This window comes from Bufo bufo, chromosome 1 (assembly GCF_905171765.1).
Source record: "Bufo bufo chromosome 1, aBufBuf1.1, whole genome shotgun sequence".
In the NCBI taxonomy this organism is placed as follows: domain Eukaryota; kingdom Metazoa; phylum Chordata; class Amphibia; order Anura; family Bufonidae; genus Bufo; species Bufo bufo.
This window is the reverse complement of record NC_053389.1, coordinates 179,406,031-179,429,435: the sequence shown is the minus strand read 5'-3', so window position 1 is coordinate 179,429,435 and position 23,405 is coordinate 179,406,031. Positions and strand designations below refer to the sequence as shown.

The following is a 23,405-nucleotide window of genomic DNA, read 5'->3' as shown; positions in this document are numbered from 1 at the left end:
CCTTGGAGGTGCTGGCCTGCCCTGCAGCTAGTGTATTGTCTGAACGTTTTTTTAGCATGGCTGGAGGGGGTTATCACAGGTTATATTTCCCAATGTTTTGGGGTGTACCTTAATTTAAACAAAAAAAATAATGAAAATAATAAAAAATAAAACCTAAAAGCAGTGTAGGCTTCCTCCTCCTCCTCCACCGCCGCTTCCACCTACACCGCCACATCCACTGGATCATGGACATCACTGGGACGTCTGACATGGTGGAGCAGTATTTGTGCACACACCTACACGTACTGACTGATGGGTCTGCCCCCTTCAACTTCTGGGTCTCCAAATTGGGCACATGGCCTGAGCCTGCCCTTTACGCCTTGGAGGTGCTGGCCTGCCCTGCAGCTAGTGTATTGTCTGAACGTTTTTTTAGCATGGCTGGAGGGGGTTATCACAGGTTATATTTCCCAATGTTTTGGGGTGTACCTTAATTTAAACAAAAAAAATTATGAAAATAATAAAAAATAAAACCTAAAAGCAGTGTAGGCTACCTCCTCCTCCTCCACCGCCGCTTCCACCTACACCGCCACATCCACTGTCTCCTCAACCTCCTACTTCATATGGACCTCATCCTCCAAGATCAAGATTTATTTTATGTTATTTTAAGTCATTTCCATATCCACATTTGTTTGCAGAGCATTTGCCATTTTCTTAACCACATTTTGCTGCCATTTGCAGCCCTCTAGCCCTTTCCATGACTTTTTTAGAGCCATTTTAATGCTCCAAAGTTCGGGTCCCCATTGACTTCAATAGGATTCGTGGTCAAGTTCGTGTTCCGAACTCGAACTTTTTTGTGAAGTTCGGCCAAACACGTCAAACCCGAACATCCAGGTGTCCGCTCAACTCTACTCCCTAGCATTGTGGAAGACCAGGAGCGGCGCATGGAACGGGGACCCAGGTAAGTATATTCCCTCTGAGGGGCATGGCACATGGGGGGGCGGTTTCTGATATCGGATAACCCCTTGAAGCACACATCTGTAATGTGGTTGTGTTTTGTATATAGCTGTAATAGTGCTTCCATCCAGAACACTGCTAGAGCTCAATCTCAGAGCAGAGAGATTTGATGTCACTTTCTTCAGAGAGCCCAGGACCTTCCACAGTTAAGAAAAGCCCTGAAGAAAAATTACTTTTTTTCTGGCTTATGTAAATAATATGACTATCAACATAGCTATATTTTAACTAGTTTACATGTCACCTATTTACAGCTGTCAGCTTAAAAATAAAACTGTTGACAGACTCCCTTTAATGAGCAAGCAATTTTTCATGCCACATTCGAGGAGCCATTGTTTTATTTTTTCTTCAAAATAAATGCAAGGGGGCTTTTATTATTTTTGGGAGAGATGGAAAAAAGAAAAGTTCTGCTATGTTTTTTGTTTTATAGATTTCATTGTGTGGTAGAAATAACATTAACAAAATACTAGACCCTATCTGGGAAGGGTTTATATTAATCAACAAATAAAGCCTATTTTGGCTAATGACCTCGCTTGTCCCAGATATTAAAACTTTACTTTTAATGAATCTGCTAAGAATTCCTGAGTGAAAAGAAACTGAGCTAAGGAAAGAGTTAAAACTATCTGATGCCCTGTCAGTACTTCAGCATGTGTATCCTAGCTACAATGTGAGCCGGGGGTACACTCCCTGTGCCTTTACACACTTGAATACTGTATTAGCAGACCTGTACAGCACCGTCCTATCTGTATTGCTATAGAGGATTCTATGTGCAAACACTATTCAAACTAGGACATGCTCTGCTAGTCATACTTGTAGCTTGAACTGACACGGACCTCAGAGTCTAAAACACTAAACTGTCCCCCAACATGTTTCGCAAGCTAATCTGGCTTTATCAGGGGTAACGGAATTCTGGTCGAGGTCCAACTTCTGGAACCCCAGCCATTTAACTGTTTGATAGGCTAGGGGGATCTTGGGAATCGTACCTCCAACGATTTGATATTGATGACTCATTCTGAGGATAGGTCATCAATATCAAATTCCTGGATAACCCCTTTAATGTTGGTATTTGACATACCCAAATTAGGGTAAGTAGAGAAGTGCTGGTTAGTGAGAGGCAGTTTGTTTGGCAGAGTGTGATGGTTGCATCAATTTGAGGAGAAATCAGCTCCTGCATTGACAATTATTATTGTTAGGGTTCTGCTGGGTCTAGTTAAAACCAGCATCAATATTCCTGCAGCTGTCATCGTGAAGATCACTGGGAACAAGAGAGGCAATGGCACATTTTTTTATGTATCAGCACTCACTAAATGAGGTGTATTTTCAGGGAATTGGCAAGGCTTGTGCCAACAGAGTAACAACAGGCCACTCTGCAATGGGCAGTTTAAATATAACAGGGTTTACATCATGTAAACAAAGTGGTAATGGTGATTTTAGGTTAAAACATAACTTTTAATATATACAAGATTAGAATATGTCCCTAGATGCTATGATGAAAGGTAAAGAAAAAGTGCATGATGGCACCAGGGATACGAGTGTGCTTGGTGCACGGCGGCACCTTTAAATGCAAAAAATAATAATAAATGGGTGCACGGCGGCACCTTAAATAACCAGTAGGTCCTACCGTTGTGGCCGTGGTCCTCTGGTCTCTGGAGATGTCCAACGCAAGAGGGTTTTGCTGTAGAGAAGAGCGAAGGGGGCCCGGCGGGGATATTTAGTGGGTGAGGGGTACCTAGACAGCCCTAAACTAAGGGTGCTATCTCGCCCCTAACGTCCTAATACGGAGCACCCGTTCTGAAAAGAACGACCCCGTCCGGAACCTGGCCCTTTTTCTACTTGGCCCTATTGTGCCCTAGTGTAGCTAGTCCCTACACGCATGTTTCATTTTTGCTATAAAACTCATCAGGGGAATGTTAGGCACACATAGAGGGGCAATATAATCTAATGACATATAGTGTTGGTAACTTGTGATCAGTGAACAACACATATGTCATATATAATTAGGATGAAAATATGACACAAATGATACTGAAACGTATTGGCCTTTAGTGAAGGCTCTAATCGAGTATCAGGGCTGGGTACTTGCCTAAAATATAGAGACAAGATCGAGGGGGTTACCTGGAGATAGTCCGGTCCCTCTCTTGGAGCGCAGCGGCGTGTCCAGAGGCCGTGATGAAGCCTGCTTGCCGGCAGTCGCCCGCTCCTATTTGAACACCAGATGGCCTCAGAACGAGGCTTGAAGCGCAGCGTGATGACGTCAGCGGGACCGTCGACGCGCTCACGCATGCGCTATCAGTGCTGTGAGAAAGCACAGAACGGCCTCAGAAGGAGGCTTGAAGCGCAGTGCCGTGACGTCAGCTGGGCAGCCGACGCAACCGCGCATGCGCTGCCCATGCTGAAGATAACCAGCATGGTAATAAATCTACTGACGTGATCCGATGCCGATACGTCATTTCTAATGGCTGAGGATTGTGTCATCTGCCCGGGACATGTGTTATCCACCAGCCAATGTTTAATTGGTTGCCAGGTGACCGGGACTCTGTGTGGCAACCATAAATTCAACACCGTCTATAGCAAATGCGGTGCATGTTAATGTGACATTTCTTGCAATATGATTATATTAAAAGTGTTCTGGTCAGTGGTACATAGGCACGGGTGCATAAAGAGTAATATATGATAAATGGGTGCTCTTGTCTATCGGGGTGCACCTGTCTGGGTTTTAGCATCCAATAGACGAGTTTTGAAATGCCAAAAGGCACAATGTTTGGTATCAGTCTATACAAGTATCGTCACAGGGACGCCCCCTAGATCTGATTATTATTATAATGGGCATGAAGCGTGCCCTAAGGAGGGCACGGTTCCTGTGCCCACAAGGTGTATAAAGCATAGACTCTGATGTACTTTTATCTTTTATTTCCGTGAAGTAGGTGCGTTCTGGATAAGGAAACCAGCCAGAGGGGGCTTATTGTTTAACGTCTCTCGGTTGACAAATGCTGTTTCCATGGTATGTGTTCTTATCATGTCTTGTTCTGCCAGCCAGTCCAGGTCATATAGGGATATGTGGCGCTTCTTGGCTGGTCTAGTACTCATTAAATGAAACAGCCGAAGCACAATTGCTCGTTTAGACCTTGGGGGGCTGTGGTCCGCAGCGTGTGGATCCAGCGTGCTTCATGTTGAAGGAGCATGCGGTCCCAGTCACCTCCTCGCAACGGGGGGGCGACTGCCTCGATGCCAATAGCTTTTATGCTGCGTGGGTCACCATGATGATATTCGTGTACGTGGCGTGATACAGCCGTATCTTTTTTATTGGCGATATCCCCCAAATGTTCGCCAATCCGCCTGCGCAGTTCTCGCTTCGTTTTACCTATATATTCTAAGGGGCATTCACATGTGATTCTGTAGATGACGCCCCTAGTGCGGCAGTTGATAAAATCCTTAATTCTAAAGGGTTTTTGAAGGTTGATACTGACAAATTCTTTACATGTTTGTATTGTACTGCATGCAATACATCCACTGCACCTAAAACACCCTAGTGGTTTCCTGTCTAGCCAAGTTCCTTTTGTAGTTGATTTATGGTGGCTATGTACCAGCATGTCTCTAAGGCTATTCCCCCTCCTGAACGTGATCTGAGGGTAGTCGAAAATCCTTTCTTTAATGTCAGGATCCATCATTAGTATCGGCCAGTGTTTTTGTAGAATCTTTCTTACGTCACTGGCGGCTTCATCGAAGGTACCTATTACCCTGATTTTTTGTCTGGTATCTGGGGGTTTATTTCTTGGTACCAGTAGTTCAGTTCTTGAAGAGGTTAAAGCCATTTGGTATGCTGACCTCAACACTGGATCGGGGTATCCTCTGGAGAGGAATCTACTCCTCAAAATCCCTGCCTGTTTCACAAATTCTGCTTTTGTGGAGCAGTTGCGCCTTAGGCGCAAATACTGGCCCCTCGGTATACCCCTTTTGAGCGGTAGGGGGTGGTTACTGCTCCAGTGTAGTACGGAATTTGTTGCTGTTGGTTTGCGAAATATGGTGGTAACCAACTCGTCCGAACCATTTCTTTGGATCAGTATATCCAGGAAGGGTAGGGTGTTTTCGTTTGTCTCATGTGTGAAACGAAGTCCTAACATATTTTCGTTTAGTTTCTCAACGAGTATCTTAAACGCTGATGTGGATGCGTTCCAGATGATGAAGATGTCATCAATGTACCGGGCCCACAGGATAATGGGCCCGGTCCATGATGACATCACCTCGCCGAAGACATTGTTGGTCTCCCACCAGCCCAGGAGCAAATTTGCATACGATGGTGCACATGAGCAACCCATCGCGGTGCCCCTGAGCTGGTGGTACCATTTGCCATCAAATACAAAAAAATTGTGTGTCAAGATGTATCTAAGGAGTTTTAAGACGAACTGATTGTGTTCCCTGAACTGTTGGCCCCTCATACTGAGGTAGTATTCTACTGCTCTGAGACCTGCCTCATGAGGTATGGATGAGTACAGGGCCTCAACGTCTATGCTTGCTAGAATGGATTGTCGGTCTAGTGTGATACCCTCTATTCTCTTGAGCAGGTCCATACTGTCTCGTGTATAAGAGGGCAGGGAGGTAACGAAGGGTAGGAGGATCTGGTCGATGTATTTTCCTAGGTTGTGACATATACTCCCAATCCCTGATACTATCGGTCGTCCTTTCAAGGGGTTTGTCCCCTTGTGTACTTTAGGGAGACCGTAGAATGTTGCCGTCACAGGGAATTTGGGGTATAGGAAATCCAATTCTGTCTCTGAAATGATCTTGTTACTTTTAGCCTCTGTTAGGATATCGAGTAACTCTGCCAAGAAGGGGGCTGTCGGGTTACAGGTTAGTGTCCCATAGGTCTGTTTCTCTTTCAGGAGTTGTAGGCACATCTTACAGTAATCCTCTGTGTCCATGATGATAATATTCATAATATGCCGCCGTGCACCAAGCACACTCGTATCCCTGGTGCCATCATGCACTTTTTCTTTACCTTTCATCATAGCATCTAGGGACATATTCTAATCTTGTATATATTAAAAGTTATGTTTTAACCTAAAATCACCATTACCACTTTGTTTACATACATTCTAACTACTGGTGATCAAGTCACCAACCAAACATATAGCTCCTCCAGACTACAGGGTTTACATCACACAAAATCTTTGCTGCAGGTGAAGGGAAAACAAATTACATCTCAGTGATATTTGTTTTGTATTCTGTTTTATTCTTTTCACAGATACGTTCCCAAGACCAGATATTAACATCAGTCCACAAAGAGTTGTCCAGCCAGGAGCAACCATCACAATCACTTGTAGTACACACTATTCCAATGTTGAATTTTCTTTACTTAAAAATAATGTGATTGTCAAAAACAGCTCTAGTGGAAACCAGCTTTCTTATGTGATAAGCAATGCTAAAAACAGCGATATGGGATACTACTCATGCATCTACAAAAGCAGAACCAGCGGCATGCGATCCATGAGAAGCAATCCTATGAAGATATCAGTACTAGGTAAATCAAAACAAAATACTTAGCCAAAATTGCATTTTTATGAGCCTTTATAAGTCTTCCTAAATCTAATGTACAGTAGGTGTTTCTGACATTGTGTTTTCAGCACGACAGCGTCGCGCTGATACTCGGCGACGTGGTGCCGAGATCTCGCACTCACTGGGATAGCGACAGCACATCCCAGCAAGCGCGTCATAGAAGCGACGGGAGATCCGACTTGGATTCCCGCCAATTCTACACGTGTGCGGCGTTTGTTATGAATCCTGAGGGGGAAGTCCCCGCCGGATTTAAATAAAAATCCGGCCTGGGTCCCGCCCTCAGGAGCATACCGGGCCCTTAGGTCTGTTATGGGTTGTAAGGAGAGCCCCCCCTACGCCGAAAAAAACGGCGTAGGGGGTCCCCCTACAATCCATACCAGACCCGTATCCAAAGCACGCTACCCGGCCAGCCAGGAAGGGAGTGGGGACGAGCGAGCGCCCACCCCCCTCCTGAGCCGTACCAGGCTGCATGCCCTCAACATGGGGGGTTGGGTGCTCTGGGGCAGGGGGCGCACTGCGGCCCCCCCACCTCAGAGCACCCTGTCCCCATGTTGATGAGGACAGGGCCCCTTCCCGACAACCCTGGCCGTTGGTTGTCGGGGTATGCGGGCAGGAGGCTTATCGGAATCTGGGAGCCCCCTTTAATAAGGGGGCCCCCAGATACCGGCCCCCCACCCTAAGTGAATGAGTATGGGGTACATCGTACCCCTACCCATTCACCTGCAAGAAAAGTGGTAAAAACACAAATAAACCACACAGTGTATTAAAATATTTTATTTTTCTGCTCCGGAGGCCGCCCCCTGTCTTCTTTATTAGCTCTTTTACCAGGGGGGGGCTCTTCTTCTTCCGATATCCCGACGGGTCTTCTCCGCTATCCGGGGGGGTCTTCTCGACTCTCCGGGGTTCTCCTTCTGTCTTCTCCTTCTGTCTTGTTGTCTCCTTCTGTCTTCTCCTTCTGTCTTGTTGTCTCCTTCTGTCTTCTGTCTCCGGGGGGGGCTCTTCTTCTTCCGATATCCCGACGGGTCTTCTCCGCTATCCGGGGGGGTCTTCTCAACTCTCCGGGGTTCTCCTTCTGTCTTCTCCTTCTGTCTTGTTGTCTCGGCGCACCCCGATTCTTCGTCTTCTCTTCTTGTTTTCGCCTCTCTCTGTTGTTGACTCGGCGCACCCTGGTTCTTCGTCTCGCGAGACGAAGAATCGGGGTGCGCCGAGTCTCGCGAGACGAAGAATCGGGGTGCGCCGAGTCTCGCGAGACGAAGAACCGGGGTGCGCCGAGTCAACAACAGAGAGAGGCGAAAACAAGAAGAGAAGACGAAGAATCGGGGTGCGCCGAGACAACAAGACAGAAGGAGAAGACAGAAGGAGAAGACAGAAGGAGAACCCCGGAGAGTTGAGAAGACCCCCCCGGATAGCGGAGAAGACCCGTCGGGATATCGGAAGAAGAAGAGCCCCCCCCTGGTAAAAGAGCTAATAAAGAAGACAGGGGGCGGCCTCCGGAGCAGAAAAATAAAATATTTTAATACACTGTGTGGTTTATTTGTGTTTTTACCACTTTTCTTGCAGGTGAATGGGTAGGGGTACGATGTACCCCATACTCATTCACTTAGGGTGGGGGGCCGGTATCTGGGGGCCCCCTTATTAAAGGGGGCTCCCAGATTCCGATAAGCCTCCTGCCCGCATACCCCGACAACCAACGGCCAGGGTTGTCGGGAAGGGGCCCTGTCCTCATCAACATGGGGACAGGGTGCTCTGAGGTGGGGGGGCCGCAGTGCGCCCCCTGCCCCAGAGCACCCAACCCCCCATGTTGAGGGCATGCAGCCTGGTACGGCTCAGGAGGGGGGTGGGCGCTCGCTCGTCCCCACTCCCTTCCTGGCTGGCCGGGTAGCGTGCTTTGGATACGGGTCTGGTATGGATTGTAGGGGGACCCCCTACGCCGTTTTTTTCGGCGTAGGGGGGGGCTCTCCTTACAACCCATAACAGACCTAAGGGCCCGGTATGCTCCTGAGGGCGGGACCCAGGTCGGATTTTTATTTAAATCCGGCGGGGACTTCCCCCTCAGGATTCATAACAAACGCTGCACACGTGTAGAATTGGCGGGAATCCAAGTCGGATCTCCCGTCGCTTCTATGACGCGCTTGCTCTCCATAGCGGCAAGCCAGCTCGGCGCTGGCTCCCGCGATGGGGCTCGTATGTGCTCAATCTCGCCGAGAAATACAGCGAGATTGACACAAAATCGGGTTCACCTACTGTATGACAAAGAAAATATTACTACTACTTTAACTGGTACTACTCATGAACCTGTAGAAGCACCGCAGGCTACTGCATGATGCCTAGAGTTGGCCAAACCGACCATCCCAATCACTGATTCTCATTTCAGAAACAGGTGTATTATATACAGTAGGACAATCTCAATAGTTGCTATCAACTGTTTCTTTACTGTAGAATATGCAGAACACAGTAAACTGTGCAGCAAGCGCAATATATTTATATGTAACCAAATGCACAGCAGAGTAATTGTCTCTTTCTCTCTGTGCCGCATATATTTCAATTGCCCTTTGTTTTTGCTATTGATTATTTTTGGAGCATGGTCAACTTTTCCTCTGTTCTGATTCTGGGCTCACATTGTCTTTTGCTACCACTGAGGCCTCCATTATAAGGTTATCAATTCTCCTGGGTTACTGCTCGGAAGAGTGGAAAGTACCACCACTATATTACCACTCTGGTTTGTGCGGCCATCTTCCCCTCCAAGGCACTACTGCAGTACTGTTCCCAGAATGCTGGAGGGAATAGTTGAAGGCCAAGTAGACTCCAGTTCTTTCTACCCTAGTACACTCTGCACTTGCATACACTGGCCCTGTTATTGCTTTGTCTCAAGGACCTTCACAGGAGGGTTAGGTGAACAAAAGGTCCTGCTGCATGTACACAATACAATGCATAACACAATTTGAACACTAGGTGTGAAATGGATGCAAATTCCAATAAAGCACATTCATGTAAAACCATGACCACACAGAAAATGGCTGCCAGAGCAAAGTATATATATATCTGGCGCAGCACCCCATCACTCTCCTTCATGGTCAAATAGCCCTTACTTTCAAAGTTTTCCCAATTTTTCGGCTGACTGACTGACCTTCATTTCTTAAAGTAATGATGGCCACTCGTTTTTCTTTACTTAGCTGCTTTTTTCTTGCCATAATACAAATTCGAACAGTCTATTCAGTAGGACTATCAGCTGTGTATCCACCTGACTTCTCCTCAATGCCACTGATGGTCCCAACCCCACTTATAAGGCAAGAAATCCCACTAATTAAACCTGACAGGGCACACCTGTGAAGTAAAAAAAAATTCAGGGGACTACCTCTTAAAGCTCATCAAGAGAATGCCAAGAGTGTGCAAAGAAGTAATCAAAGCAAAAGGTGGCTACTTTGAAGAACCTAGAATATGACATATTTTCAGTTCTTACACACTTGTTATGTATGTAATTCCACATGTGTTAATTCATAGTTTTGATGCCTTCAGTGTGAATCTACAATTTTCATAGTCATGAAAATAAAGAAAACTCTTTGAATGAGAAGGTGTGTCCAAACTTTTGGTCTGTAATATACAGTACAGACCAAAAGTTTGGACACACCTTCTCATTCAAAGAGTTTTCTTTATTTTCATGACTATGAAAATTGTAGATTCACACTGAAGGCATCAAAACTATGAATTAACACATGTGGAATTATATACATAGCAAAAAAGTGTGAAACAACTGAAAATTAGTCATATTCTAGGTTCTTCAAAGTAGCCACCTTTTGCTTTGATTACTGCTTTGCACACTCTTGGCATTCTCTTGATGAGCTTCAAGAGGTAGTCTTCACAGGTGTGCCCTGTCAGGTTTAATAAGTGGGATTTCTTGCCTTATAAATGGGGTTGGGACCATCAGTGGCATTGAGGAGAAGTCAGGTGGATACACAGCTGATAGTCCTACTGAATAGACTGTTAGAATTTGTATTATAGCAAGAAAAAAGCAGCTAAGTAAAGAAAAACGAGTGGCCATCATTACTTTAAGAAATGAAGGTCAGTCAGTCAGCCGAAAAATTGGGAAAACTTTGAAAGTAAGGGCTATTTGACCATGAAGGAGAGTGATGGGGTGCTGCGCCAGATGACCTGGCCTCCACAGTCACCGGACCTGAACCCAATCGAGATGGTTTGGGGTGAGCTGGACCGCAGAGTGAAGGCAAAAGGGCCAACAAGTGCTAAGCATCTCTGGAAACTCCTTCAAGACTGTTGAAAGACCATTTCAGGGGACTACCTCTTGAAGCTCATCATCAAGAGAATGCCAAGAGTGTGCACAGCAGTAATCAAAGCAAAAGGTGGCTACTTTGAAGAACCTAGAATATAACATATTTTCAGTTGTTTCACACTTGTTTGTTATGTATATAATTCCACATGTGTTAATTCATAGTTTTGATTCCTTCATAATCATGAAAATAAAGAAAACTCTTTGAATGAGAAGGTGTGTCCAAACTTTTGGTCTGTACTGTATATATATATATATATGTCAACTATGCATATATCAGTTATCAATAGTCTCAGACATTTTTAGAGAGGCCATTCCTGGTCTTCCTCAGCCTGCTCTCCCTTTCTTACACATTAAATCTTTAACCTACACATCAGCCTCTATAGAATTTTCTCAGGGGTGGGGGGGGAAGGTGGTTGATGGTCTGACTGGATATACAAAACCACAAGATATATGGGCATTACCAACTTTTGTGTACATATCTACATTCCTTCCCCTAGTTCAAGCATGTGTCCTCCCAACATACACGTAAGCCCTCCTGTTCTGCCCCCCTCCTATTTGAATTCATGTCTATGACCATGATAATTACAGTCCCTGACAAAAGTCTTGTCGGGGACTGTACAAATTGACCTGAAGTGCCGTTAAAATATATTTCTAATCAAGATTTTGTTACAAGAAATGGGTCATTTTAATCCCAACAGCTTTTGTAAAATTATTTCAGTCCAAAACAAAACTGACAAAAAGTATTCTAATATTCACAGCTTGGTAAAGCTTATTGAGTCAATTTTTGCCAAGACATAAGTGTTGTCGTCTTGTCATATGAGCTTCACCTGTGACTAATAATGGATCAATTAGGTCTCAGGAGTGTATAAAAAGAACCCCAGTACTCTAGACCTTCACATCAACAGCAACTAGACCTCTGCAAACATGCCTAAGATTCACCCGGAGACTAAAGTGTTGATTATCAAGAGGCTGAAGACCAGATCCACTGCTGATGTGACAGACACCTTCAATGTGTCTCAGCGTCAAGTTCATAGGATAAAAAAAAGATTTGAAGAGACTGGAGACGTTTTGGACAAGGCCAGGTCAGGCCGACCCCGCAAGACAACTGCTCGAGAGGACCGTTTGTTGGCTCAAAAATCCAAGGCCAGCCCATTTTCCACTGCAGCAGAGCTCCACGAGACCTGGTCACCTGAAGTCCCTGTGTAAACCAGAACAGTTTGTCGGATTCTGTCTCGAAATGGCCTCCATGGTCGAATCGGTGCCCATAAGCCTGCACTAAACAATAATTGAAAAACCGTGTGGCATTTGCCTGGGGCCACAGCCTGCTAAAAGGATGGACGCTGGAAAAGTGGCAGAAGGTGGATTTTTCTGATGAATCTTCTGTTGAATTACACCACAGTGGCCGCAAATATTGCAGGAGACCTACTGGAACCCGCATGGAGCCGAGATTTACCCAGAAAACAGTGAAGTTTGGTGGAGGCAAAATCATGGTCTGGGGTTACATCCAGTATGGGGGTGTGCGAGGGATCTGCAGGGTGGAAGGCAACATCAATAGTCTAAAATACCAAGAAATCTTAGCTACCTCTTATATTCCCAACCATAAAAAAGGCCAAATTCTGCAGCAGGATGGTGATCCATCGCATACTTCCATCACCACATCAAAGTTCTTTAAGGCGAAGAAGATCAAGATGCTCCAGGATTGGCCAGCCCAGTCACCAGACATGAACATCATTGAGCATATGTGGTGTAGGATGAAAGAGGAAGCATGGAAGACGAAACCAAAGAATCTTGATGAAATCTGGGAGGCATGCAAGACTGTTTTCTTTGCTATTCCTGATGACTTCATCAATAAATTGTATGAATCCTTGCCAAACCGCATGGATGCTGTCCTTCAAGCTCATGGAAGTCATACAAGATATTCAATTTGGATCTCACAGCACCACTACTTAATTTGCTGACATATTTTTGGATTTGCAGTAAAGTTGTTCAATTTCTGTATAGGCGACAAAACTTTTGTCTTGCCAAAATTTGACCTTTCTGTCTTGATTAAATGATTAATCTTTTTTCAGTGAAACTAATTTATTTCAGTGCATTAAACATCATTTGGGAGGGCTTTAGCTTTTCATATGAGATATTTCTAACACCAATTGATTAATTAAAAGTCAGGTTAATAGCAGGAGTTTCTACAAAATAGAGAAGCGACAAGACTTTTGTCAGGGACTGTAGGCTGGCCACATAAATGCTCTTTCTGTCTTTTCTAAAATCCTCATAAGCTTGCAACCTAGCCTGAACACAGTGTACATGTTTATTTCCATCTTTAGGCTGAACAGAAGTATTTGCCATGTTGAACTCCATTCACATTGGGCAGCTTCATGTGTGTTAGGAGGTGGACTCTGAGTGACAACAGGAGACATTATCGTTAGTGTTGATCGAGCACCGTAGTGCTCGGGGGCTCGGGCCGAACACATTGTGATATTCGGGGGCTCGACCGAGCACCCGAGTATAATGGAAGTCAATGGGAGAACCCGAGCATTAAACCAGGTACCCCCTGCTCTGAAGAGGAGAGGGTGCCTGGTTCATAAGAAAATGTCAGAAATTGTTGGTAACACCACTGAAATGGCCCTGTAACAGCATGGGGAGGATGTATGGATGCATCTTGGACTCGCTGGTTGCTGTTGGGAACTATGTTGTCCGAATAGTACGCCACTTTTACATAATGACAATAATACGCACAAAACCAAGGGGGAAAAAAAAGATTTTAGAGGAAAAATTGATAGAAAACATTCTTTCCTGAATATTTTCTTGTATATAAAGTGCAAGTGCTGCCAAAAATTACAAGGAAGAGGCACTCCGATACACCCTTAGTTACACATAAAGGAGGGCATCATACATACTCTTTAAAAATTATGATTGATGGCCTGCTGGTGACCCTCAAAAACATTAGGAGCAAGGGCCTGCTGATCTGACCATCTAAAACATTATGGGCGGTGGCTTGCTGCCGCTTTGGTGACTCTAGTTAACCTGGGGCCGATGGCACGTCCCCGTGACGGCGACGATCCATCCGGATGTCTGGCATATAAACTTTCGATGTAATTGTAAGCTCAAAACCATTGTAAACTATGGGTAACGGGGAATCAGTGTTTGATTCCAGAGAGGGAGCCTGAGAAACGGCTACCACATCCAAGGAATGCAAGCGGGTGGCGCACAAATCACACACTCCCGACTCGGGGAGGTAGTGACGATAAATAACAATACAGGACTCTTAAGATTCCCTGTTATTGGAATGAGTAGTAAAAAATTACAGGGAATGTCACTGTGGTATTTTGGATGAAGAAATGTTATGCAGGAGAGGTCCTGCTGCCGCTTTGTTGACTCTAGATAACTTCTGCCTGATCGCACGTCCCTGTGACGTCCACGATCCATTTGGATATGTTCCCTATCAACTTTCGATGTAACAGTCAGCTCAAAACCATTGTAACTACGGGTAACGGGGAATCAGTGTTTGATTCCGAAGAGGAAGCCTGAGAAACGGCTACGGCTACCACATCCAAGCAAGGCAGCATGCGCGCAAATTACCTATTAGTTATAATTATCTGAGGGCCTGCAGGTGAGCTGACCCTTTAAAATATTTGAGTTGCGGTCCTGCTGGTGAACTGAGGTGGAACCAACAAACCCAACTTGATTTTGATGGCTGCATTAATCTACAGGTGATCGTTATACAGCTCTACAAATTTGTTTCCGTCTGCATCTTTCTCAACAATCTGTGGCCTCAGTCTTTTATCCAGACTCTGTCATTGTGCCACTATGTGGCCTCCTCATGCTGCCATCTCCACACCATGTCACCTTGCCACTCATTTTTATCACCATGCTGCTGCTGCTACTTAAAAGGCCTTAAACTGATCACCAGGCGTTTTAGACCGCTCAGATAAGGTTATAGACTCTTTGACCCTTATTACAATCGTACCTTTCTCTTCTGTGTCCCTCGTCCAGATCATGAAAATAACACTTTTTAAACTTATGCAAATGATCTTCTGAAGGTGCCATGGGGCGGCGTTACTGGGCGATGTGCCCTGGAAAACACACCTCCAGCCGGCGGACGTCACGAACGGCACCAGAGGACGGCGGGCTGGGAACTGGCCTGCACCTGCGCACTGCTCTGCCCATTATGGGCAGAGAAACAGCCTTTCATATTGCGCATGAGCCAGCCGGCTGTCTTTAGTTGGCCAGCGCATGCGCAATATGACACGCTCTGCTATGTACTCCTTCACCATCTTCCAAAAATTTTCTCTCCTTGTGGCAGTAGGCCGCTCATCAGGGTGAGGGTTCTGGTGGAGTGTCATGAAACTGTCCCAGGCTTTGGAGAGTGTTGCCCTGCATCTGTTGGAACTGCTGTGTGTTCCCCTTCTCTCACCCCTTCGGTTGGCCAAGGAAGTACGGACTCTGCCGCCAGCGTTGTCAGATGGAAAATTTTGGAACAATTTTTCAACAAGGATCTTCTGGTATTGCACCATTTTGCTCGTCCTCTCCACCAGACGAATGAGAGATGAGAAGTTCTCTTTGTGGCAGGGGTCGAGAAGGGTGAACAACCAGTAATCCGTGTTGTTTAAAATGCGTATAATGTGCAGGTCGCGGGAAAGGCAGCCTAACATGAAGTCAGCCATGTGTGCCAGAGTACCAACAGGCAAGATTTTGCTGTCGTCATCAGGAGGATCACTCCCAATCTCCTCATCCTCTTCCTCCTTTTCTGCCCACCCACGCAGAACAGATGGAATTAAACTTCCATGGGTACTACCCTCTGTAGCTGAGGCAACCGTCTCCTGCTCCTCCTCCTCTTCAGCCTCCAATTCGCGCTGAGAAGACGGACGGAGGGTGGTCTGGTATTCCACAACTGCCCTCTGCTGCTCACAAAGCCTGGCCAACATGTGGAATGTGGAGTTCCAGCACGTGCTCACGTCGCACAACAGCCGGTGAGCTGGCAATTTCAAGCTCTGCTGCAGCGTTGACAGACCGGCTGAAGCTGTCGGTGACTTGCGGAAATGTGAACATATGTGGTGCACTTTCACCAGTAGCTCAGGAAAATTGGGGTATGTTTCAGGAAACCGCTGAACAACAAGGTTGTATACGTAGGCAAGGCATGGGATGTGTATAAGGTTGCCCAGCTCCAAAGCCACCACCAAGTTATGGCCATTATCAGACACAACCATGCCTGGTTCTAGGTTGAGTGGCGAGAGCCACAGCTCAGTCTGGTCTCCTATCCCCTGCCACAGCTATAGACTGATGACTGACTGGTGCTGCACGCGGATAATTTAGAGGTTGAAGTGGAGGAGGAGAAGTGGGGGTTGGAGCCACTTATGTAGGTGGTGGCGGAAACCCTGATGGAATTGGGGCCCGCAATCCCTGGCGTCGGTAGCACCTGTGCCATCCCAGGGTACGAGTCTCTCCCGGCCTCCACAACATTGACCCAGTGTGCAGTCATGGAAATGTAGCGTCCCTGGCTGAAAGCACTTGTCCATGTGTCCGTGGTTATGTGGACCTTCCCAGTAACTGCGTTGGTCAGGGCACGTGTGATGTTAAGGGACACATGTTGGTGTAAGGCTGGCACGACACACCTTGAAAAATAGTGGCGGCTAGGGACTGCATAACGAGGGACGGCCGCCAACATCAGGCTGCGGAACGCCTCAGTGTCCACAAGCCTAAATGGCAAAATTTCCAGGGCCATTTAGTGCTACAGCCTGTAGGTGGATGGCTGGGTATTTGCGCTTGCGTTCAAATGCCTGGGGTAATGACATTTGGACGCTGCGCTGGGACAGAGAAGTGGATGTGGTCGCCGATGGTGCTTGTGAAGGTCCAGGTGCAGGGCAGGAGGCATCCAGGCCTGCGTCTTGGACAGGGGATTGGCCAGCACATAACACAGGGGAAGAGGAGGCAGTGGTGTGACCCGCAGACACAGATTGTGGACCCAGACGTTCGGCCCACCTTTTAGGGTGCTTTGATGCCATGTGGCGGATCATGCTGGTGGTGGTGAGGTTGCTAGTGTCCATGCCCCGGCTCATTTTGGTGTTGCACAGGTTACAAACTACTATTTTTTTGTCGTTCGCACTTTCCTCAAAAAAGCACCATACTGCTGAACACCTAACCCTTGGCAAGGGAGATTTACGCAAGGGGGTGCTCCATGGAACAGTTGCGGGCCTGTTTGGTTGTGCCCACCTTCTACCTTTTGCCACCCCACTGCCTCTTCCAGCCTGTTGCAGTGTTGCAGATCCCTCCCCCTCTGTACTGCTCTCCTCGCTCGGCTTGTTGCCACCTTCCCAGGTTGGGTCAGTGACCTCGTCGTCCACCACCTCCCCTTCCACTTCCTCACTCTGATCATCCTCCTGATTTGTTGACCTAACCACAACCTCAGTGATTGACAACTGTGTGTCATCCTCTTCCTCAAACTCTTGAGACAGTAATTGCGGTTGAGTCATTGGCAACTGTGTCTCATCATCATCCACCTCATTAAACACTATGTACCGTTCCCAAGCATCATGTTCTTGTGACTCTGGATGCTCAAGAGGTTGGCAATCGAAGCACAAGATCTCAGGTCCCTCTTCAAGCGTGCTTGGCGAGAGGGCCAAATCAATTAATGGCAACGAAAAGAGGTCCTCGGAATATCCGAGTGTAGGATCACTTGTTTGGCCAGACTGTAAATGGTGGGAGGAAGGAGGATCAGGGTGAGGATTGTGTGGACCAGACTCCTGGCTACTGAGACTGGACTTGGTGGAAGACAGGGTGGTGCTTAACCGACGGGAAGCACTATCTGCTGCAATCCAACCGACCACCTGCTCGCACTGGGCTGACTTCAAGAGTGTTGTCCTGCGCCGCCCTGCAAACTGGGACATAAAGCTAGGTAACTTGAATGATTGTTTTTCTTGTGCACTGGCAGCAGGCACAGTTTAAACGCGCCCAGGGCCACGGCCTCTGCGTGCACCATCAGCATCACGGCCACTTCCCCGTCCCTTAATGCTCGCCTTCTTCATATTAAATGTTATATCCACACTTGACACAAAAGATGTGGCACGGATGTCACAGTTCACAGTAAGCACAGTATATAGAAAAAAGTACGTAAAAGTATGGAAAAGGGAAAATAGATTTCACTTATATTTTACTACTATTGCAGCGCAGATGTGACAATTCACTGCAGACACCGTTTATAGGCAAAGTGTGGATAAATTATGGAAAATATATATTTGTTGTCACTAATATTTTTCCCAATATCTGTGCCTGACACACAGACACTATTGCAGCACAGATGTGACAATTCACTGCAGGGACCTTTTATAGGAAAAATGTAGATAAATTCTGGAAAAAATATAATTGTTTTCGCTAATATTTTTTCCACTATCTGGACCTGACACACACACGCTATTGCAGCACAGATGTGACAATTCACTTCAGACACTGTTTATAGGAAAATTATGGATAAATTATGGAAAAAATATAATTGTTTTCAATAATATTCTTCCTATCTCTGCCCCTGACACACAGAAGGTATTGCTGAACAGATGTCACAAGTCACTGCAGACACCCTCTATAGAAAAAGAATCACTAAAAATCGAAGACTACTTTGCAAGATAAAATTGCTGCCACCACACACAATAGTCCTTAAAAGGACTTTTGGGTCTTTGAAAAGTTTTAAAATTGAATAAATTGCGATCACAAACTCCCTACACTATCTGTCCCTTCCTAAGCGCAGCTCTCCCTGACTCACAATGAGCCGAACCCACGTCATCGGGTACTATATAGCACCTGATGACACGTTCCGGCCAGCCAATCACTGTAATGCCAGTAGCCAACATGGCTACTGAGATTACAGTGATGGCAATACTTACCTGCATGTTTATTGGCTGCTTAGCAGCCACGAAACGTGCGGGGAGGAGACTCGAGCATGGCGCTCGAGCACATGCAGTACTAGGCCAAGTACCGCCATGTGCCAAGCATAGCGATGCTGGAGCCGAACAGGTATGTGGCTGAGCATGCTCGCTCAACACTAATTATTGTAGGAGAATGAGGCATTTTTAGAGAAGGACCTTTGTTGAATATTAATGAGTTTCTCCTGCTAGACATTATTCTGATAATCTGACTTTACTTCTGATTATTGATGTAATTGTAGCTCTACCGGCTCCATTAATGACCTGGGAAGAAGCTCCTAGTGACAGCTCTATGTTAAGAATCAACTGCAGAGCACCTGATAATCTTGAATACAATGAGTTCTTCTTCACACTACTAGATGGGAGAAAAGTCATTGAAGAGATTACAGCCATAGGGATCAATGTGACATTTGTTGTTGCGAAACCTAAGTATACCACAAAGGAATATTGTATGTATCGGGTAAAGGTGGACTATGATTATGCAGATTCACTTCAAAGCTTTGTACAACTTGAGTCAAACAGTAAGTGTTACAAGAAATTATTTCTTATTCTTCCTGCCTCACTTAATTACCTTCCCTTTCCCTCGATAGATAGATAGATAGATAGATAGATAGATAGATAGATAGATAGATAGAATATGGAAAAAGCTAAGTAAAAATCCAATAAGACCTAGATAGGGTTGACTTGCTTGCTGAATGTTAGAACCCTTTAGTTTAGTACATGTGCTTCCAAGATCTCCTCCTTAGGCCTCCTGCACATGAACGTGTGAGCCCCGTGGCCGTGCTGCGGCCCTCAAAATGCGGGCCGCAATGCATGAACACCGACTGAGGGGCAGCCGCAGGGGATCGCAGACCCATTCACTTTAATGGGTCCGCAATCTGCCCGTTCCGCAAAAAGATAGGACATGTTCTATCTTTTTGCAGAAAGGAAGCACAGGACGAAACCCCACGGAAGCACTCCATAGTGCTTTCGTAGGGTTCCGATCCTTGCTTCCATTCCGCATCTCCAGATTTGCGGACCCATTGAAGTGAATGGGTACGCATCCGTGATGCGGAATGCACATGGAACAGTGCCCGTGTATTGAGGATCCGCAAATGCGGTCCGCAATACAGCAACGGGACACCTACGGTCGTGTGTAGGAGGCCTTAGTCGTTTCAGGTGATAAAATGCAATAAACACTACAGCCTACTAGTTGGTAACATGGCTCTTGTTTGCTTGTTTCAGGATCCTGGATGTTTATCCGACATATTCTTTCGGCGTTGATCCTTATGCTGATAGGTATTATCCTATTACTACACTTCAAAGATTTTGGAAACAAACATGAGAAACAACCTGACTTGCCACCTAACAGGGTCAAATATAAAAGAGGGACAGAGATGGTATGGTCAAGTGATGATGAATAAGAGACAGGAGACACAAGAAAAGATTCGATTTAACTGCTAAAAGATACAGTGGATATAAAAAGTCTACACACCCCTGTTAAAATGTCAGGTTTCTGTGATGTAAAAAAATTAGACAAAGATAAATCATTTTTAGAACGTTTTCCACCTTTAATGTTACCTATAAACTGTACCACTCAATTGAAAAACAAACTGAAATCTTTTAGGTGGAGGGAAGAAAAAAAACAACAACTAAAATAATGTGGTTGCATAACTGTGCACACCCTCTTATAACTGGGGATGTAGCTGTGTTCAGAATTAAGCAATCACATTCAAAGTCATATTAAATAGGAGCCAGCATACACCTGCCATCATTTAAAGTGCCTCTGATTAACCACAAATAAAGTTCAGCTGCTCTAGTTGGTCTTTCCTAAAATTTTCTTACATCCCACAGCAAAGGCCATGGTCCACAGAGAGCTTCCAAAGCATCAGAGGGATCTCATTGTTAAAAGGTATTAGTCAGGAGAAGGGTACAAAAGAATTTCCAAGGAATTAGATATACCATGGAACACCGTAAAGACAGTCATCATAAAGTGGAGAAAATATGGCACAACAGTGACATTACCAAGAACTGGACGTCCCTCCAAAATTTATGAAAAGACGAGAAGAAAACTGGTCTGGGAGGCTACCAAGAGGCCTACAGCAACATTAAAAGAAACTGCAGGAATATCTGGCAAATACTGGCTGTGTGGTACATGTGACAACAATCTCCCGTATTCTTCATATGTCTGGGCTATGGTGTAGGGTGGCAAGATGAAAGACTTTTCTTACAAACAAAAAAATCCAAGCCAGGCTACATTTTGCAAAACCACATCTGAAGTCTCCCAAAAGCATGTGGGAAAAGGTGTTATGATCTGATGAAACCAAGGCTGTTTTTCTTTAGCTGGAACTGGGGCCTTAGTTAAGCTAGAGGGAATTATGAACAGTTCCAAATACCAGTCAATATTGGCACAAAACCTTCAGGCTTCTGCTAGAAAGCTGAACATGAAGAGGAACTTCATCTTTCAGCATGACAACGACCCAAAGCATACATCCAAATCAACAAAGGAATGGCTTCACAAGAAGAAGATTAAAGTTTTGGAATGGCCCAGCCAGAGCCCAGACCTGAATCCGATTGAAAATATGTGGGGTGATCTGAAGAGGGCTGTGTACAGGAGATGCCCTCGCAATCTGACAGATTTGGAGTGTTTTTGCAAAGAAGAGTGGGCAAATCTTGCCAAGTCAAAATGTGCCATGCTGATAGACTCATACCCAAAAAGACTGAGTGCTGTAATAAAATCAAAAGGTGCTTCAACAAAGTATTAGTTTAAGGGTGTGCACACGTATGCAACCATATTATTTTATTTTTATATTTTTTCTTCCCTTTACCTAAAAGATTTCAGTTTGTTTTTCAATTGAGTTGTACAGTTTATAGGTCACAATAAAGGTGTAAAAAGTTCTGAAATTATTTATCTTTGGCCTCATGCACACGACCGTTGTTGGGTTCCGTGTCCGTTCCGTTTTCCGTGATTTTCTGCGGACCCATTGACGTTCAATGGGTCCGTTGAAAACTCGGTAAATGCACCGTTTGTCATCCGCGTCCGTGATCCGTGTTTCCAGTCCGTCAAAAAAATATGACCTGTCCTATTTTTTTCACGGACAACGGTTCGCGGACCCATTCAAGTCAATGGGTCCGTGAAAAAACACGAAGGCACACAAGATTGTCATCCGCGTCCGTGATCCGTGTCCGTTTTTTTCTTATCATTTTCAAGGCAAACTTGACTTAGATTTTTTTTTCACTTTTCTTGTCTGGTGATCCTCCAAAAATTAAGGAAGACACACGAAAAAAAAAACGGAAACAGATCACGGAATAACAGAACCCCGTTTTGCGGACAGTGAAAAAACACTGTCGTGTGCTTGAGGCCTTTGCTGATTTTTTTACATCACAGAAACCTGACATTTTAACAGGGGTGTGTAGACTTTTTATATCCACTGTACATGTCATCAGTAAACGTGCAAAGCATTCATTAAAGGGTTTTTTCTCACTTCAGCAAATGGCATTTATTATGCAGATAAAGTTTATACCAGGCACTGACTAATGTATTGTGATCGTGCATATTGCCTCCTTTGCTTGCTTGACTCATTTTTCCATTGCAATATATAGGGAAGACCTGCTGGACCTGGACTGGGGCATCTTAACAGATCTCCCCTTAGGAGGCGGCAGGTGGATTAGTCCCAGCTGGCTGCCCAGACGTGGGAGCCAGAGTGTATATACTGCGTAGGGGTGAGCTCTGCTTGGAAGCGTGAAGTTGAAGGTGCCAGCTTCTGTCTTGGTTGTGTGTGTGAAGTGAGTGAGTAAATCCATGGGAATCTTAACCCTAGGAGTACTAGTATGGTGGCACCCTGCTTTAGGGAGGAAGCTCAGAGGAAGCTAGTGTGGCAAAGATTCAGAAAGACACAGTGTGTGTATGTTATAAAGGATCATGGATGTGAAGAAGTTGAAGATATATTGGATATAATGAAAAGAAAATGTGTGTGTGTGTGTGTGTGTGTGTATGGAACACATATGTATGTTATTTAAATGTTAATTGTTAATAAGTTCAAACACTTGTGTGTGTAAAAGTATGAGAAAGTGTTCTATATGTCTGTTCGACATTGAATGTTATGTCTGTGTGGACCGGGAATCTGACCTTGTGTGTTGCCAACTAGAAAACTGACTAGTAGAGGAAGGTCACGCAGCCAAGTTTACTGTGACCGAAATCACCTCTACTGATGAGGCCAAATTAAGAGTTAAGTCGAGAATGAAAAAGATCGACCATAGGGACTGACATCTGACTTTCCCATGCCAAGTCCAGTGTCATGGGAGGCTATACACTAGGCTAGGTTGGCATGGAAGCTGGCGAAGAGGATACGAAGCATGGGGACAGATGTGCTAGGCTTTTGTTAGGGACAGAATGAGGTCCAAGGGGGGACTGATAGAGATGTGGACTACAGTCTTTGATTGAGTTAAGAAATCTCCCACATACTTTAGCTAACAGAACACCTTATCTTCTCCAGAGCCCAAAGGTTCCATGACACCCAAAAGAACACGCCTCCTTGCTGCGTCATATATGCTTTTCTGTTAGTACAGACTCCATTACAAGGTGGCCGCTATAGCTAGATATTTACATACCAGAGTTAGTAAAACAATGCACACTGCGCAGATGCCAAGTCTTATCTCTTTTCTTATTTTCATATTTCAGCCAATGT

General features: G+C 45.3%; 1 protein-coding gene across 1 annotated transcript in view; it reads left to right on the top strand.

Moving 5' to 3' along the window:
- LOC121001626 overlaps nucleotides 1-20,280 on the top strand; it is a 100,565-nt gene extending 80,285 nt beyond the window's left edge. Inside the window, exons 4-6 of the mRNA XM_040432796.1 lie at nucleotides 6,233-6,508; nucleotides 18,981-19,259; nucleotides 19,963-20,280. Coding sequence (XP_040288730.1) covers nucleotides 6,233-6,508; nucleotides 18,981-19,259; nucleotides 19,963-20,141 — 734 coding nt within the window. The 3' untranslated portion in view covers nucleotides 20,142-20,280. The remainder of the gene's footprint in view (nucleotides 1-6,232; nucleotides 6,509-18,980; nucleotides 19,260-19,962) is intronic.
- The last annotated feature ends 3,125 nt before the right edge of the window (nucleotides 20,281-23,405 follow it).